This window comes from Hippoglossus stenolepis, chromosome 10 (genome assembly GCF_022539355.2).
Source record: "Hippoglossus stenolepis isolate QCI-W04-F060 chromosome 10, HSTE1.2, whole genome shotgun sequence".
Taxonomy (NCBI): domain Eukaryota; kingdom Metazoa; phylum Chordata; class Actinopteri; order Pleuronectiformes; family Pleuronectidae; genus Hippoglossus; species Hippoglossus stenolepis.
This window is the reverse complement of record NC_061492.1, coordinates 14,932,953-14,952,337: the sequence shown is the minus strand read 5'-3', so window position 1 is coordinate 14,952,337 and position 19,385 is coordinate 14,932,953. Positions and strand designations below refer to the sequence as shown.

At 42.1% G+C, this 19,385-nt stretch overlaps 2 protein-coding genes across 3 annotated transcripts; one reads left to right on the top strand and one right to left on the bottom strand.

The window, feature by feature from the left end:
• The first annotated feature begins 4,685 nt into the window (after positions 1-4,685).
• Positions 4,686-17,170, top strand: chrm5a (cholinergic receptor, muscarinic 5a). Its single transcript, XM_035168320.2, has 2 exons — positions 4,686-5,248; positions 14,225-17,170. Exon 2 carries the CDS (start codon positions 14,293-14,295, stop codon positions 15,871-15,873), a length of 1,581 nt encoding a protein of 526 aa, XP_035024211.1. The 5' UTR covers positions 4,686-5,248; positions 14,225-14,292; the 3' UTR covers positions 15,874-17,170.
• On the bottom strand, positions 16,597-19,305 carry zgc:194887 (uncharacterized protein LOC571819 homolog). 2 transcript variants are annotated; one of them, XM_035168330.1, is made up of 3 exons: positions 19,021-19,305; positions 18,730-18,881; positions 16,597-17,983 (listed from the first exon to the last, which is right to left on the bottom strand). In XM_035168330.1, exons 2-3 carry the CDS (start codon positions 18,878-18,880, stop codon positions 17,289-17,291), a joined length of 846 nt encoding a protein of 281 aa, XP_035024221.1. In that variant the 5' UTR covers position 18,881; positions 19,021-19,305; the 3' UTR covers positions 16,597-17,288. The 2 variants fall into 2 exon arrangements, with proteins under 2 accessions (XP_035024221.1, XP_047197622.1); XM_047341666.1 differs by having other exon boundaries at positions 18,730-19,305.
• Between the last annotated feature and the right edge of the window lie 80 nt (positions 19,306-19,385).

Below are 19,385 nucleotides of genomic sequence, written 5' to 3'. Positions count from 1 at the left end.
ACTGATGTTTGATCGATTAGTAATTCTTCTGGCAAGTTTGGTTTGAATTAGTTATTTGATGCCATGACAAGAGGGTGAAACATCATGTGCAAGATTGCAACTTCGTATCCAGGATATTTTGGCTTCATTTCTGGATAGTGGGTGGTAGATAAGTAGAGACGCTTCTGTGGACAAGTTCTCCTTGTCTCCTAGGATTATTATTAAAACGACAGCACTTTTCTGCTGTGTGGCAAGTTGAATGGTCTGTCTGTTTCCATCTCTCACCTCAGAGAGAGGCAGATGGAAGCATTCAGCGGGTGGTCCTGAGTTATTTGAATAATAAAAAGACACAGAAGCCCATCCAACATGAGAGCGGGGCTGTGCCCAGACAGACGGGCAGGGTAAGGGAGACGGAGATCAGATATTGATCACTCTCTATCAATTATTTTACTCCTTCTGTGTCTCCCTGGGGTCAGACGGGAGGGTAGCCATGTTCGAAAAGGTGTTCAGTTTAGTTTTTCTCCTCACAGTGGAAATTTGGCTGCTGCTGATAAGAATGAGACATTGGGCTGAGCTCCTTTGAAGCCTTGAGTCTGGAGACCAATAAATCAGTCGAATGGAGGCTGGACAAAATGATAGAGAGGGAGTCTGGGCAGTTTGTACACAGTGTCCACAGCAGGGACTGCGTCGGGATGCACATGAGCAAGTACACATATCACACGACTGTAGACATAAAGATAGGCGTTAACCCATTGAACGTGGTGTGAAAAGGAAAACTATAACTTGGGTTTGTAGCCTCATGGTTGATGCATTTATTGTAAGTCGCTTTGGATAAAAGCGTCAGCTAAATGAAATGTAATGTAATGTAATGTTTTCTTTTGGTAAACATTAAACTGTGAGGGTGTGTTTTCAACAATGGGTGGAGATATGGGTGTGCTGAATGGTCCTTTATATAAGACACACCCACTACAAGTAACATTTACCATGAGACACACCCATTTCAGGTATCATTTACTATAAGACACGCACACTACAAGTAGTCAAACTATGAATCGCGCCCACAACATGAAATGTGTACTATAAGACACGCCCATTCTACGTAACATTTACTGTAAGACACACCCGCTACATGTAAAATGTACTATAAGACACGCCTACTGCAAGCCCACACACATATTTCCAACGGTTTCTGTCACTCATTAAGCTCATGCAAAAAGCTGCAAAAACAAACCTATGCCATACTTATATACAGTTTTATGTCCAACACATCTTAATTAACTTAGTCTTTTTGTGTGTTTGGTTCCTTCATTGTGACGATCCAATCATGTGACAGGATGTGCACAACAGTATAAATAATTGCTCTGTAATTCATGGTCTGTAATCTAAAGCTTCACCCACATGGATTACGTTGGAAGTGCTTATTGCTCTCGTAACATGAACACGCGTGCAGAGGTCCGCGCGGCCTCGTCTCACCCAGACAAGGTCACTGTTGTTGACGCAGGAGTGTCTGAAGTGTTGGTGTTGGATGTCGGTATAGGAGTGCAAACCACAGGTCCACAATAACAGCTCAATCAAGGCCGCCTACTAGCTAATCTCCTCTGTCAGTGCAACATTAAAGTTGCATTGTAGAGAGGGAGAGCTTGTGTGCCACGAGGCCCCAGCTGATATCTGGAGGAGGTGAACAAAGCTGGTGTTTATCGGAGACATGGATACTGCCAGATTCTAATTTCAGTGTCAGCACGTACATATTCATGACCTTTCATTCTGTATAGCTTTGATAAAATATTGAATAACTTTCTTAAAAGTCGCACAATCATCAATAGTTTTTTTGTAAACAAGGTGTTTATGTGGCAAAATGCTTGAAACCGGCAAAACCATCGTCTGAAGAGCTCCAAACACACCCGTCTTTTATACTCGGGTATAAAAGTGAGCTTCACAGCGGGGGGACTTGTAAATCCACTGACACGGTACAAGGTATTGGAAAATCATTATATCAAAAAAGGAGATTTTGCTCGGGGGCCAGCGGGAGACAGAAAACTAAAAAGGAAAATAGGCAGGCGCGTCGGCAGATAAACATTCGTTGCACATCAAAGCCTCGGAGAGAGGGAGAAGGCCGGCGGAGGAGTCGATACTTTCAGCCGGCATGGAGAGACATACGCCAGGGATCAACTAGATTAAAGGAGGCTGCGGAGTGAGGGATTGATCATGTCAGCGAGGTTATTCTGCTGGGGCTTTATCGTTTATAGTGATGGCGGTTAATCTCTACTTTGGCTAATAAAAATAAAGCCATCAACAAAGTGTTGGAGGTCATTATTCAGCTAAATTAAGCTCACTTTGGACCTGTCCTTCGCTCGAATTAATGAAAAGAAAGGACAAAAATGGAAAGGAGGAAAAAAAAGACGTCACAATTGCACCGTGTAGAGGCTGATCTTTTTTGCCAGCATATGGGTGCACAATTGGGTCAGGGGATAAGCAAGCCCCTGTGGACTGTGGACAGATGCAATCCATCTCCGGCTGTGTTGATGTCCTCCCCCATCTTGTCTCTCTCGCAGGCACGCAGTGATCAGACAGTGACCTGTGGAAAAAACAGCCATGCCTTCAGGATGCAGATGAGGATGAGAGGAGAACGCTCTCTGAACGACGGCAGATTTCAGCGCTCCTCTGACATCTGCTATCATGACGTATCATTAGGAGCTTTTGCGAGTATGCCTTCTCCAGAGAGGATGAGGCAGGGATGATCAAATTCAAACGGATATCATGAGGGGGGAAAAAAGAAAAAGAAGAATTGGAAAACCATTATTTTGTGGTTCTCATGTTAAAGGTCATTGCAGTTGTCAATTTCCAGTCACACGTTTAATTTTGAAGTTAATAATGCATCGGTTTGTCATGATTTCATGATTTAATCAATACGGCAAGTTGTACAAAGATAATCAATATGAACGAGCTCAAAAAGGCGGCATCCTTGTACGTGTGTGTGTGTGTGTGTGTGCGCACCTGACCCCGTGTGTTGTGTAATGTATGGTAATATCAAATGAAAAATATGACGACCCTATAAACTTTGTGCAGGTCAGCGATTCAGTGGTAATGATGAGCCAGGTGTCTGTCCCTTGGCCGTGTGCCTGGAAACGGCATTAGATTAGACTGTCAGGCAGGGCGGGAAGTGGAGGGACGGTAAGATGGGTGATATACGGCGCTCTGTGGAACGGACATGGCGGGACTTTCATGAAACGCATCAATCATGTCATCAGCATACAGTGGCGCTCTGACCTAGTGGCAATATAATTTCAGTGTGCATTATGATGAGTGTCAATGTGAAGTATGGGAGCGTGTGTTTTCCGTCCATTATCCGCTAACCAGATTTTTCTGCTTCTCAGGGAAAAGTGCAGGTCTTATTCTGAGTGTGTTTGCACAGAGGTCATCGGGTTATCTCCACGGCTACCGACTTTATATTTTTAAAATCTATTCTATTTATGTGTTTTGTCTCCAGATTTTTTTATCTTTTGTCTTTTATTTTGATTTGAACTATTCTAGGTACTTCATTTCTTTACTCTTACTTGATTACACTTGCACTTATTACCTATTTCTTTTTTTTATTTCCTTTTCTTTTAAATGTCATTTTTAACACGTCCTTATGTTTCTTAAAATTTGATTAACATGTTTTTATCTGTGTTGTATGTGTAGCACTTTGAGCTGCATTTTTACGTACGAAAGGTGCAACGCAGGTAAAGTTTATTATTATTATTATTATTGCCTGATATCAGTATTGGTATAGGCCCCCAAAACCTGTCCTGGGTTTAAAATGCGAACAATCATCTCAGAACCCCTCACATTAATCCTGCTGCTCCTTGGGAGAGGGGAGGGGGGGTGTCCCGATGATCAGATTCTAAATCACTTTATTAGATTATACAAAACAACAGCCGTGCTTTAGACTCCGTGCTTAGAAACCCTCCCCTGCAATGAATAAGCATCAGATCAGCAGCCACTTTTGTCCTGTGACCTTGCCATCATTTGAATGGAGGGAAAATACCTACTGTATATTCTACAATACAAAGTACTATATTGGCCGCAGCTGGATTTATTAGTGTGTCTCTGTGGAGATTTGATTGGAGCTCATGGCACAGATCAGCCCCCATGATCCAGATTAAAACATATAAAGACTTTACACCCATCGAGGGCAGTCGCCTAATGCCGAGCGAATAATTCCCCAATCAGGACAATGGCCTGCATGATATATAAATGCTGCTTATCTGGACCTGGCCATGTCACTGCTCTGCCATGTGAGCACAGAGGCAGCGCTGATGTTTTATGGTCTGGAGATGAGTTTGCTGATATCCACCCAGAGAGCAGAGCGAGGGCTGATAACAAGGGTCACGCTCTCTTGTTCTCGCTCCTCTGTAAAGAGGCGGACAAATGACATGCAAACAGAGGTAATTAATGCTTCGTGTGACACTGGTGTGCAGTGCACAAAGACAGGGCTTTGGTTTGACTTATTGGCTTGAACACCCCCACGTTTCCCAAACGAACCCCCTTGAAGCCACAGGGCCACCTCCTTCTCTCCCTCACCTCCCTCTGTCCCCCCTCCCTCACTCTCTCCGGTCTAAGCTGCATGCTCACTGTCCCGAAACATGATGAACCATTCAGCCCTGTGGGAATTTCTCCTCCCTTCTAGCGAGCGTCAGCTACATCTGTGTCTGTCAGCCAGAGTGGATGCAGCAGCAGCAGCAGCAGCAGCAGCAGCAGCAGCAGCGTGGCAGCAGCAGTGACTCGTCTCAGGCAGCCTCGCTGTGACATTCTGCTTCAACTTGACTCAGAGCAGCTCATTCAGCTCAGCCCAGGAAAAGTTCCTTCCTTTGCTGTTTCTTTGGCTCCTGAATCAGATTCCTACAAAGTCATTTATGACAGAGGAAGGATGCTCTGCAGTTTGAGGATACCCCTCTCATGTGGACTCACAGGGGCTGTTTTCGGACGGATGATGGGAACATGATGCTGTGCTCTGCGCCTCTTGAGCAGGGATGGCCGAAGCCTTCTGGTGTCCACCCCCCTCCTCCTCCTTCTCATCTGTCTCTGAGCTCACACTTTTTCCCCGAATCCCCCTGGCATGCGAGGTCAAGTCAGCAGGCTCCCTGAACCACCTCAATCCTGCCTCCGACTGTGCTGTGATCCTGCTCCTCTGTGCCACACTTGACCCGAAGGCTTCCCAGGCAAAACAAAGGGATTAACCATGAACTTCGCTCCGACCAGGGGACACAGCTCTGATGAAAAGTCAACTGTAAGTATATGTATTTATATTTTTTCCTCTACATCAATGACTTGTAACCCAGTCTGCAGAGAAAAAGGACTGATTGAATATTCACTTTTTCATTGATGCGCACAGGCGCGACCTGGATTTAAGGGGAAATAGCGTCATGCGTGCACAAGTGCATGTCTGAGAGGTCTGAGCATGTATTTTTAATGTAGCCTTTTACCCTAATGAAAGCAACAGAGGGCGTGCTCCTGGAAAGGTGTGTGTGTGCCTCCGTTCTTCTGGAAGACTTCATACATAGAAAAGTGCGATATTTTTATTGGATGTATGTTTATTTGCTCATACATGAGGTACATTTTTAAGCCTATTAGATATTTATGAATAACAGGGGGAAAAAAATGTGTTTCCATAGTGAATACCTTTTTATAGCGCAATCCTATTTCTCCCACGCCCTGTCGCGTCTTTACTCCAGCTCCCTCTAGACTTGTCTTTAATAGTATATACAAATTTCAACTCCATGGTTGAAAAATGTGGATTTTTAAAAGGAATATATATATTTTATTCCAATACCAATACAAATGACATTTTTCTTGAAAATCTCAGGTCTCTCACCTCCGCTCCCCTCTTCTCTTTGATTAAGGGGCAAATGACAAAACAGGGGAGGGTTAGGCGGCGAAGCATGATTTTAACAAGTCCCCCCAGTCCCCACAGATTCTGTGAGGTGTCACAATAGATATAGAAAACTGGTGCTCTTCACAAAACAGCTATGGTTTGGTAGTTTTCGGACAAATCGTGACTGATGTGTAGACAGGTTTTGTTCTTTTTTCCTTTCTGCAGCTTTTGTAGTTTAAATAGTATTTTGAGGTTGGAGTTGTCCAGCAAGCATCAGACCTGGACTCATTTTGCACTTGTTTTCAAAAAGCTAATTCTAAGCATTGATCTGAGCTTGAGAGGAAGATGCACAGATATGTTCTGTTGTCCTGGTGCTTTTGTGTGTTTGCTGCGTGTGTGAACAGCACAGAGAAAAAAAAACACCTTTGCTTTTTCAGACAAATGTAACATCACCCCGAGGAAATGTGATGTGTTAATGAGTTGGGAACAAATGACATATGATCCCGGATTCAAACTCTTCACACTACATTGTGTTACTGACGGATCATGATCTAAATGATGGGGCGTTAATGAAATGTACTCACTCATTAAACAGAACTCCTCAAGGCTTTAAGTGTTTTCATTCCCGTTCCCTTCAGAAGCAGCCAAAACCACTTTGGTGTCCACAAGCGAATCATAATATTCATAATGATCATTATCTCTCATCAGAGCAGCAATGACACTGGTTTATAATTCCACAGAAGAATTTCTATTAAATGTAATCAACGACAGAGAGAAGTGTGCGTTAGAAAATATGCATTCAACAGATGTCCCCCCACCTGATCTTTTTATATATGGTGTAAAGGCTGTGTTCTATCTTTGGTCACACACAGATTAATATTGCAGATTGCATGTTTTGGAGCAGCCGTTAATGTGAACATGTATAATCCTCCTCCGATGCCTTATCCACAGAATGACTCAAGGTCTTCTTAGGGTCCTTCATCCAGGACACCACATATGTACAAGAATCTCAAGCATGGGTCAGTGGGCTGACAACAACACGCCCCAACCATTGTGCCAAAGAGCTCGGGGCTGATTTGCACATCATACATAGTCACCACCACGCAGACACACACAGCGTCCTTCACCTCCTTGGCTTTGACTCTGCGCTCTTTTGCTCCCTGCTTCTTTTGTCTTATGTTGGTCTCTCTCATCTTCTTTCCCTTTTATTTCACAAATGCCACACAGAGACACACACACACACACACACACACACACACACACACACACACACACACACACACACACACACACCACACACACACACACACACACACACACAATGTTTGCTTTCTTGTGTTCTGGTGTGCAGAGCAGTTGTGCTGCAACCACATAGGAGGGTGTAGAAAAAGGTTACATATGTCTGGGAGGCCTGGTGGGGGCCAGCGTATACGGAGCCACAGCACCGGAGCAGTGATGGCCAGGTGCCAGAAGGACCTGCAGGAACTGCCACCGTTCAACACGTCCACCTCTGCAATCAGTCAGGACGCTGAGGACAGATTTGTGCTACCTTGTCCGTCTGTTAATCACTGGATCGATGGCCATCACTTATACGTATTTCAGAAAGCAGTTTGATAATCTTCGGGATGTACCATGATAAGGAAGACGTGGGTTTCTTAGCAAGAGTGAGATTTCTGTGCACCACTATTTGTCACTGATTCACTGCAATGCCCTCTGGGTATTTTACTTAGCATATATATATTTATTTAAAAAAAACAAGTCGCAAACACATGTGGTAAAATTGTTCCGCATGCAGAGCCTTTCTATTTCAACCCCTTCCGCCCTTTTTATCCCCATGACCAGCGTCACAAAGCTCTTCGAGACCATGAGTCACATCTGATACCAAACTGAATCTATGAAAACTTTAAAAAAAACAGGCCAGAACAAACCATATTCACTATTTATAGTGTCCACCCCACCCTCAGAGCTCTGAGTGTACCATTAAAATGCTTCCTGCTTCGATTTAGAAGCTATTAGCAGGCTTGACTTGTTCTGCCTCTTGAGGTCAAGAGGCAAAACAAGTCTATTGTTTGTGTGTGTGTGTGTGTGTGTGTGTGTGTGTGTGTGTGTGTGTGTGTGTGTGTGTGTGAGTAGGCTTAGTAAGACAAACGTCATCGATGAGTCAGGATTCGTTGTTTCTCAAACGCTGTACCTCTCGTCATTAATAACTTCTTTTTATGGAGCAGCCATCCACTTTTTGTTCTGAGGAAGAAAAAAATCGAAACGACTACTACACTGCCTTTAGATGGCCGACACCCAACACTGTAAAAAAAAAAAGGCTAACATCAGTGTTGATATGTACTTTAGTTTGGCTCACGTCCCATCTGCTTACATGGAGGAGTTGGGATTTATGCCGTATACCACAGAAGGCCAGCAGGGCGACGATTGGGACGCTTTAGATTAACTTTTGGGGAACTATATGTCTTCCATCTTTGTATACACTATGGTTAACACTTGCTAATTAGCAATAAACTCACTTTGTTGAATGGTTGAAATGCTGAAATGTTGCTGTGTGTTACTTCCCCGATATTGAGGAAAACATCCAAAGAGCCCATGGCCATTTCATTGTGTTTGTGAGGCTCTACTAAAAGGGATAGTTCACCCAAAAAGGAAAATTCACTCATCATCTACTCACCACTATTCACTCATCATCTACTCACCACTATGCCGATGGAGGGGTGGGTGAAGTGCTTGAGTCCACAAAAAACCTTTGGAGTTTCAGGGGTAAACAGTGTTGCAGCCAGATCCAATACAATTGAAGTTACTGGTGGCTCCTTCTTCAAACGTAGAAAACAACAGGAAAAAAAAACTCCATAATGCCTCCATACTGCTCCTGTGTCATCCAAGAGTCCTGGAGCCCTGAGATTTAATTTGACTGTTCTGTTAATGTTTGTAAAAAGCACAAGAAGAATGAAATGTCGTGGCACCCCTACCTTCCTCTCCACATGATGTAAATATCAAGGTCAGTGATGCTCTGGGGTGAAGTCACCTTCTAACCATGTTCACCATCGTTTAGTTTATTAATACTTTAACATTTACTAATTAAAAGAATGACAAAATACAGCTGAGGCTTGTGGGAATCGCCGAAGGCTAAAATGCTTGTAAGAATTTCCCTCCCCTCTGTGTGCAAAAGGAAAACCTCATTATCAGGGCATCGTGCCTCATTACCAGGGTTTCTGCTGAGTTAAAACGGTCCATACCACAAAACCGCTGAGAATCTGTGGACAGATTAATGGCACCACCTCTTACAAACAGTGTAATGATGTGGGGAGTTGAGCGATGTAATATGAAATGTCCTTCTACAACAAGACATGGTACGATCCAAGTCCTGCAGGAGGACCCCCGCAGTGACTGGAATTTTATTTGTGTTGGCCTCGGGCTGCTGCTGGCACTGCTGCTAACCTGGCACTGTCAACTCAATGGCAAGAATAACAAAGTTATAGCTCAAGCATTGTTTTTTATTGATTGTGTCCAAAATGTTAACGTGGGTATAAACTATGATACATCTTAGAAAGTAGTAAAGAGAGATTTCCATTTACTAGATCTTAGAAAAGGGTGAATTCGGGTAATCTGGGACATGTTTAGCAAGATGTTTTCTAACCACACCAGAAGAAAGAATGGAGATAACATACTCAGAGGAGACAGGACACAGCTATTTGGGTTCTAATCTGGGACACTTTGTAATCTGGGACACTAGTATTAGGCTTTAAAAAAAAAAGCCTAAATCACTTTTCTTAAAGCATACCAAGCTCAATATTACCAATTTCACTAACATATAAAAGTCATATATTTTTCAAAAAGAACCCTATCTTAAATAAAAAAACTTTACAATTCATTAAAAACATTCTATTAAAGGTGTCTAATTTTTTTTTTATTAATTAAAATTCAATCAAGCAAGCAAAAATAACAATAACAGATCATTCATTTCGGTAATTATCTGTCAGGGCTACTCGGGGGATACATGGTTGGTGAAACCAATGGCTGCAGATCACAGACTCATCTGTGCTTTTTGGTTCTTCTCTGTCCTGGAGAACTGACTGATTATGTGTTAGTTAACTAACCAGACAGTCAGTTCAAATAGACAGGGAGAGAATGTATTTACCATCAACTCCTGTCTGACAACTGCAGATCATATGCTACATCTCTTTAGTTTATCTTTTTCTTCAGTCTTCAATGACTGTCCCAGATTACCCAAAGCATGCTGTCCCACATTATCAATCAGATTTAATGAAGTGGGACGGCTAAAAAATGTTTGAACATCACACATTTTCAACAACTCAATGCATAGTTTGTTGCTTGAATACATCACAAACATAATTTGATAACAATAAGGAACATTGTCTAATTTATGACAGATTTATATCCTAACATTAATCTTGTCAGAATTTTATGTCATTGACCTTGTCCTGCAATTATATATAATAATAACTTTCTGTATAATTATAACATAGATCAAAGTTAGCGGAACAAATATGCCTTTGTCTTGCTCATTGTCTTGAATGGGAGAGGGGACTGAAAGACATCACCACAGCTTTTAGCTTTAATGCTCCGAGTCCCTGGAACTCTCTACCTGTTGAAATCTTTTAAACGCAAGCTTAAAACTTTTGTCTTTAGCCCAGCTTTTAATATAGTATGGTTTATAGACAATATTGTATTCCATTTATGTTTTAAATTCAATTAAATTTCTATTTTACCACCACTTTAGTATTTACCCATTTTGTTGACTTTTATTTGTTCTATTTCTTGTGCTTTTTAGATTAGTTTTTATAGCCGTTAAAATCTATTTGATGGCATCTCATTGTCAGCATTTTTATTTGCTTTGTCTGATTTCTTACTCATCAGTCAGTTGTGATGCACTTTGATCTGCACTAACACTAAGCTGTGTGAGAGGTGACCAACTTTGATTTAAAATGTGATTGATTTATTGATTGATTGCTTGATTGCTTGATTGCTTGATTGCTTGGTTGCTTGATTGCTTGATTGATTGCTTGATTGCTTGATTGATTGCTTGATTGATTGATTGATTGATCACCCTATTAGAGAGCCGGAGGTACATTTAGTAAGTTCTCTGTTTGGTATCTCAACCTCAGAGAGAAGATTTAGCCAACTTTCTCGGGTTCAGTTCTCCAAAGTTGATAGTGGTGATCTGATTAAGTTGTAAGAAACTCGAGTCCTGGTGTATGGACAATGCGAGTGGTCTGGACTGGTCATTCAAGTGTGGTGCTAATACATGAATTCACTCCTTTCCTTGCTTCTCTGTGGCCGTGTTTTGACGGATCATACTGGCTAAAGTTCTGAAAGTTTAAGCAATCTGTTTTCCCGAATACGTGCCAGAGTATCTACACCCTTTGCCTGCTTTGGCTGATGGCCTGGAGGTTCAATTCAATTTATGCACATTGAGGATTTTCTCTGCAGAGGTGATGTACCCTCGAGTTCACCGTCGCTTCACACTGAGAGCCACACAGCATCTGGGCCTCTCTAATCGTACATTTATGCTCTCTGGGTGTGGGAGTCATTTCCAATAGGTAGTAACGATTGTGGAGAATCTGAATTTTACAGCTTGGAAGGTCATGCACTGGATACAGATGCTCGTCGTGGTGCTGAAACTTCCTCATTTTAAGCAGAGCAAGTGGCGCAGCTGAAAATACGAATGTCACGGTGCCCAGTTGGCAGGGGTATTTCCTGAGGGAGAGGAGTGTCCTCTCTGGAAAGCTGGAACGAGCGGGTGAGAATTTATTAACCCAACTGACAGTGTGGAAAATTATGACACACCAAAGCTTCATGCTCATGTAACTGGATGGGTACAAGTCTGTGTTTTCCCCGGGCGTAACCATTGGCATACGTAAGTGTCTTCAAACTGAGGGGATTTAATGCTGCTTCAATACATATCTACCGAAAAACCTTCGAGGCAAGCACAAGACCAAATGACACAGTCATGCATTTGTAGGTCATGAAAGGAGAAGGCAACACGCCGTAGAATTTTCCTGTGGTCTTATTTTGAAAACACAGGTCCAAGTTGGCATGAATAGCCCCTCATCCACTATTAATTGTTGTGTCCAGCACCCAGGGATGAAATGTGCATGCACACCACTGCTCTAAGCCGCAGAGTGGAGGGACCATCTGAGCTGTGAGCTTTTGTACCTGGAGGGTGTTTACTGCCCTCTACTGGTGTAAGAGGATACTAGAGAATGGATGTGGCTTTATTATTCCAACAACAGCAGTGATACATTTTTCCATCATGCAGTACTAGGTCAGTTATGGACAACTTTTCAACTCCCCCTAGTGTTTCCAAGTGGTATAACTATTGGTGCAACTGTCTTAGTGCTATAATGAGACTGAGTAAAACCAGTAGCTTTAATAAATAGACTTGACCCAGGTGCTGTACTCGTGGCCTATAGTAGAAAGAGAATTACACTCAGTAGAGCTACGCCTCCTCCAAGGCCAAACACTTCTACGCATCTTTGTCTAGCTCTTAGCTCTGGCTCGATAAATCAAGAAATAATAATTTTGCAAATTCATAAATCTGAAAACATGTCTGATTTTATACTAATGTGTGTTATTTTGTAGTTGGCTGTGGAAATGTAAAGAAATGTATTCAAGAGAGAAATTACTGCACAGACAATTCTCTGCTGGCCAGTAATGGTCTCTGTGATTGATTCCATAAGGGAGAACAGTATATTGCAGGACTAAGGTATTTCTGAAACTCTACACACAGCGGATGTTTTCTTGTTTACTACAGTGCAATCCCTCTCAGAAATGAGTTACACACTGAAGTAGCAAATTTGATGCTTGGCTGATAAATTAGCCGGCGGTGAGTTTGAAACGCAGGCAGAGATTTTGATGTTTCAGCAACTTCAGAGCTGCGGCACAGATTTTGTTTGTCATAAACTTTTAACACATTTCATGACTGAGTGAACGAGAGTGCATCAGATTGATTTTCTAGTCTCGGTGCCTTCTAGCTGTAATTTCTCGTAATGTTTTGGAAATTATGTTGACACATTTGGCTGGTAGAAAGAAATCATAGCAGTTTCTCAGTATTATTTGATAGTCTTTATTATTTATACTTTATATCAATCAATCAATCAAATTTGATTTGTATAGCCCATATTGACAAATCACAATTTGTCTCATAGGGCTTTAACAGGGTGTGACATCCTCTGCCCTTAACCCTGAACAAGAGTATGGGAAAACTACTAAAAAACCCTTTTAACAGGGTGAAAAGAACGTAGAAACCTCAGAGAGAGCCACATGTGACGGATCCCTCTCCCAGGACGGACAGAAGTGCAATAGATGTCAAGTATATATATATATCTGTGATCAAGAGATAGAATAGCTCACATAAGTAACCTTGTATTTTTGGGTTTGGAAATTGACTGTAACCATACGGGTTTAGACGTATTTAAGAAAATGGTCTTGGATACTTACTTAATTTTTTAACCTGTGCTTAAACCACTTTTATATTGTCTTTCTTATATTTGTTTTGTCTTGTTCTGTTTTTTTATTTATTCCAGTGTATTTTGTAAAGCAATTTGTAACCTTTTTTAGATAAGCGCTATAAAAATAAAATGTTATTATATTACCATTATTATTATTAATTTATTCTTCAAACAATAAATTTGTCTTCTATTGTCCTGAAAACTTGCAGATGAACTGGAAATTGTTTATAGGTTGTGAGCGTGAATGGACTTGTTTTGTTTCTTGCAATCATTTTTACTAAATCCCTCAACGTGTGTTGTACAGAAAATAGATTTAAAAAAAAATTGAAGTGACACTTTCTGCAAACAAAGCAGATACTTTATTAAAATTATATTTATTATGATATTTTTGATTGGATGATTGATTTAGTCTAGGATCTGATTTCAGACATGTAAACTCTCAGTTAGACAGCAGCAATGCAAACAGACTTTTAAGGCCATTAACAATCCCCATTATCCATTGTTGGGTAGATTTCCCTTAAACTAGAACTAGTTGTCGTATTTTGTTATTCAGGACGTCACTGATAAATTTCTCTCTCAATGAACAGAGTTTCAGCCCTATTAATAAATCAGCACAGATTTAATGGAAGGAACACAATTATGTATTGACCTGGATATTTAAAATGTGCCACAGATGTTTGAGTCAGTCTCCATGTGGGAAAACTCACATGATCTACGTCTGTCTTCATGCTGTCTGTGAACTGCATTAATGATTCTTTCATTAGATACAGTTCACAAAACATGTTAAGCTTTTATTTCACCTCATTTAATGTGAAGACAAATGTGACGATACTCAACATGCTGAAAGGAGGCCATCTAGTGGCAATGACAAAGACTTTATTTTTTTATTGTGACCTTTTCTTTCTTTTCTTTCCAGAAGATCTTCATGACGATGAGAAATCAAGAAAAAATTGTCAGGGTCGGACGCCAATAAAACTCAAGACCATGGAAGGAGAAAATTTACTGAATTCCACTGCGAACAGCAGTACGACTGATATCCACCTGGTGTCACACAGTCTGTGGGAGGTGATCACCATTGCAACTGTATCAGCCATAGTCAGCCTCATTACCATTGTGGGGAATGTTCTGGTCATGATCTCCTTTAAAGTCAACAGCCAGCTAAAGACTGTGAACAATTACTACCTGCTGAGTCTGGCAGCTGCAGACCTCATCATAGGTGTTTTCTCCATGAACCTGTATACCTCTTATATACTGATGGGCTACTGGGCCTTAGGAAACCTCGCCTGTGATCTGTGGTTGGCTTTGGACTATGTAGCCAGCAATGCATCGGTCATGAACTTGTTGGTGATCAGTTTTGACAGATATTTCTCCATCACCAGGCCTCTGACCTACAGGGCCAAACGGACGCCCAGGCGAGCTGGGATTATGATCGGTTTAGCCTGGCTGGTGTCACTCATTCTGTGGGCTCCACCGATACTATGCTGGCAGTACTTTATAGGGAAAAGGACCGTCCCTGAGAGGCAATGCCAGATCCAGTTTTTCTCTGAGCCTGTGATAACCTTCGGGACGGCGATTGCAGCCTTTTATATCCCCGTGTCAGTCATGACAATCCTCTACTGTCGAATCTACAAGGAGACAGAAAAGAGGACCAAAGATCTGGCTGAGCTTCAGGGGATTAACTATGCCACAGACTCTGGGGTCGCTCAGCCTCCAAAGACCATTATCAAATCCTGCTTCAGTTATAAACTAAGATCGGCTTCGCAAGACAGGAACCAAGCATCCTGGTCGTCTTCCAGCAGGAGCAACGCTGCCAAATCTGCAGCCACCACCAATGACGAGTGGTCCAAAGCAGGTCAACTAACCACCTTTAACAGCTACGCGTCCTCAGAGGACGAGGACAGGCCTGTGTCTCCGGGAGGCTTCCAGGCCTCGTTCAGGAACCAGGCTTGTGAGACCAGCAAGAGTGTGGTGGGCAGCGAGAGTGAGCAGCTCAGCAGCTACGACGAGGACAGCTACTTCCAGACACCACCGAAAAGCAACTCTCAGAAGAGCGGCAAGTGCGTGTCATACAAGTTCAAACCTATGGCCAAAGAAGCTCAAGCGGAGCACCAGGTCAAGAACGGAGACACCAAGATGGCATCGTCAACGTTTTCCTCAGCCGAGTCCATGAGCATCCCATCGACGTCCTCGACGACCAAGCCCATCGACGCCACTCTGAAGAACCAGATCACCAAGAGGAAGAGGATGGTGTTGATCAAGGAGAGGAAGGCAGCGCAGACTCTCAGCGCCATCTTGCTGGCATTCATTCTGACATGGACGCCGTATAACATCATGGTGCTGATTTCCACCTTCTGCTCAGACTGTATCCCCCTCTCCCTCTGGCATCTTGGCTACTGGCTGTGTTACGTTAACAGCACCGTCAACCCCATGTGCTATGCCCTGTGTAACAAGAATTTTCAGAAGACCTTTCGCATGCTCTTACTCTGCCAGTGGAAGAAGAAAAGGATCGAGGAGAAACTTTACTGGTACGGACAGAACCCCGTGGTCAACTCCAAACTGACATGAACTATTGTTTGTTTGTATTTTTAAATGGCATGTGACGAAGGCTGTAGATCTAGTGTTTCTACTGATAATCTTGGCTATATGAACTTGAATTCTACATAGAAAAATATAAATATTAAACTAAGACGCTGGTCAAATTTGTAGAGTTGCCCTAAACTCAATAGTGCAAGTTAATTACTGCTCAAACTATGAAAATGAAAGACCCCAAAATTGTCCGAATACACTATAACTATTAATAATAATTTAATCAGATTCAAATATATTGAAAACATCAGTATTCCCCCCTTAAATTGGCGCATATACACAAAATGCCAACGATTTACACACAGATTATTTCATATTATACTGTATTTGTATTCCAGATGCACTGTTTGGATACATGAGACCCTAATAAAATTGGTCTAACCTAATAACTGATGCTTTACAATGGTTTAAAACTGTTAAAATTACCAATTTCCCCTCCGAGATGAACGTAACACGAAAAAAAAACCGCAGATCTGTTTTAATATTGTAGCTAATGTGCTTGTATTGAGGATGAACATTTCAGAGTTGCTATTTTATTTTAAAGGGCTAACATGTGTCGTCTTGATGTCGGAATCCGCTTGCAAAGTTAAGATTTTAACTTGATGATAACTGAAGCCTTTTCACACGTGCCGTCATCATTTGTAAGATGTTCTGCAAAGATTTCAGCGTAATTATTTCATAAATGAAAAATAACACCAACCCTTCAAAATAAAAGACCATTTTTACTCAAACAACATGACAAACATGCTAAACAATATCACATGTTTACATAGAGAACGGTCTGGAGGGTTTGAGAGCACACATAGTTAAATATAATCTGTTTATTACTCTTCATCCTCAGGATTTGTTTTTGTATTTTCCTTTGAGTATTGAAATACAGTATTTGTTTTTTTCTGAATTACTGTAACTAAATCAAGTTGTCTTCATATCTTTATTGTATTTCTGGCAAACTTGTAATGTACTGTGGCAAAAAATGCTCTTTGTTTGTGAAATGTTCCTTTCTGTAGACAGTGAGAGGAAGACGATGCAAAAGATGTTTGATAAGCTAAATGTCATGAAACCCTTTTTTCGTTACTGTGATGAAACAGAAATCTGCACTTGCAATTTGGGGAATGAAAGACATGCTTTGCTTCATGTACTGACTTGCTGGAAACATAGCTAGAGTTGAAACAGTGATGCATTTTTATACTGTGTTCCAAGCTTGTGATTCTTTTTGTTTTTTTCAGTATTTTGTGATTATGTCCATGGATTTCTGAATAAAATGTGGTGAATTCAACGTCCAGCATGAGAGAAAATTATTGATGTTACCCATCGCAGAAAGAAAACCTTGAAAAAACATAAAGCTGAACACTTAGTCCTTAATATTTATCACTTAGCTCTTAGTATCAGACAGCTTATAGCTCGTCCCTGATGCATTCTTTGCTGTGAATCACTTTTACCGTGTCTGAGGGTCTCACCATCATCCATGCATATTTGCACAATCGCTCCTTGTTGCAGTCCTTTTGCCAGTAGATAACATTCCTGCGGTTTAGATTGGCTCCGGCGCAGGCATCGTACCACCAGCCTCCTCCAGGGACCCCCTGAAACTCCAGCTTGGCACAGTTTTGAAAGTAGTTGTCATTGTCTCTGTCTTTCGTGGTGAATTTCTGGTTGTCGTGCAGGTAGTTCTCTGTGTCCAGGGTCAAAGCGTCTACAGACGTCCCCTGGAACAACCCCAGCCTCAACCTGTACGCCGACGCTTCGTCCTCAACTAGTAAGGGGTCGTACTCCCCCAGCTTGGTGACGGCGTCCGGGCCTACTAGTTTTACTCCTAGTTTATAACGTCCAGGGCCGCGCGTGAGCTGATGAAGGTGTTCATTCCCAAGCCAGTGATCCCCAGACAGCCCCCCGAAGCCGTGCTTGTACTCGGCCCAGGTACGGTCAAAATTCACGCTGCTGTTGACGGTGATGTGCTGCACGACAGTCCACCCTCCCTCCTGCATGGCACAGTAGGCCACAATGGGGGAGTCGCCTGGTTGGATCAGGTAAACACCATCTGTGGCCTGGCCTGAAGAGATCATCAGCATTTCATGACAGTCTCTGGGCAGCGCTGATGGGCAAATACACACAACAGTCATGACTGTGAATTAGCACAGGGTGATTACACACATATTCCTCAGCCGCAACAATCCGTGAACATTTTTGAAAAGATGCCGGGGTGAGTTAGAAAGTTTTAGAAAGTGTGTAAAAGGTTTACTCATATCAGATACCCATGATGTCAGTGATGTTGACCGTCCCTAAAAAGCTAGGTGGCGCTAGACTGGGAGGACACATTTAGCTTTTCCACCAGTTGCCCATTTACTCATTCAAGAATTATTTAGATTTACATTTCCCTAAAATCTCAGCTTATTCCTTTAAAATCACAACGTCAAAAGCTACACTGTGGTAAACGGATAAGCACAGGGAGGAAATAGACGTTATATTGAATGTAACAACAACACTGCTTCTCAATGGCTTCCGGGCAAGTCCTTGATCAATTGCTAAACTATTACAACTGTCTCCCTGAGGTACACAAATCACCTCCCGGGACACAGTGAGTCACTGAGTGATTTGTATCTACAGTGGAATTTGACCCACGCCCACAGGAGAATACACAGATAATCGGAAATAAAGTTATTGCAGCATTTCAAAAGCCTAACATGGGAGTTTCATAGCAAATAAATACTCTATTATCAGCTAGAGTTTGGAAAATTCACCTTCAAATTCATTGCATTTCATTTCATAACAAAAACAACTAGATAGACAGCAGAGAAGACAAGTCAAACTGAAAGCGACAGGCTACACGAACAAATGTACCTCTCATTTCACGGTTCCGCACCATGTTCTGCTCCTCCGGGGGAAGCAGATGCAGGTTCTCAGCTTTGAGATGCTCCGTGTCAGTTCCAGCGACACAAAGCAGAAACATCAGGGCCACAGCAGCTGGCACCCAATATCTCCAACACCTCATCCTGCACTTTCCTCCATCAAACCAGGAGATGTTAGTTATTGATAGAGGGCTTCTAATTGAATTCAGTGAAAACACAACAAAACTGTGCTCAAGAAAATATACATTTACGGCCTCTGACAGTTTAAAGTCTATATGCTTACCTTCAGTAAAGCGCCTTGTGTGAGGTGACAGAAATATGTTGTCACTGAATCTTCACACACAGTATTAGCCTCCTCTGACGGAATGACAAAGCACCAGAATGCAAACAAGGCTGGCGACCGCTGAGTTCAGATTCAGAGTTCAGTGAATGGCAGGTCTCTTCACACACAGCCTCCTCCTGCCCGGCCACAGCTGGACTTCAGCCTCGGGTTCACATCACAATGACAGACACCAATTCTCCACTTATCTGTGTCAAGTGAGATAAAGCTGTGTAGAAAACAAACCCATATCTCTGCCTCATTTAAATCACTTCAGTGAGGCTGAAGTCCAGGTGAGACTGAACTGAAGGGATTAACTGAAATCTGAT

Bases quoted from the DNA above. Each gene is read 5' to 3' on its own strand.
- chrm5a (XM_035168320.2), top strand. From the start codon at position 14,293: ATGGAAGGAGAAAATTTACTGAATTCCACTGCGAACAGCAGTACGACT.
- zgc:194887 (XM_047341666.1), bottom strand. From the start codon at position 18,880: ATGAGGTGTTGGAGATATTGGGTGCCAGCTGCTGTGGCCCTGATGTTT. The intron at 17,984-18,729 runs GTACATTTGTTC...TTTGCCCATCAG, and splicing joins GCGGAACCGTGAAATGAGAG to CGCTGCCCAGAGACTGTCAT.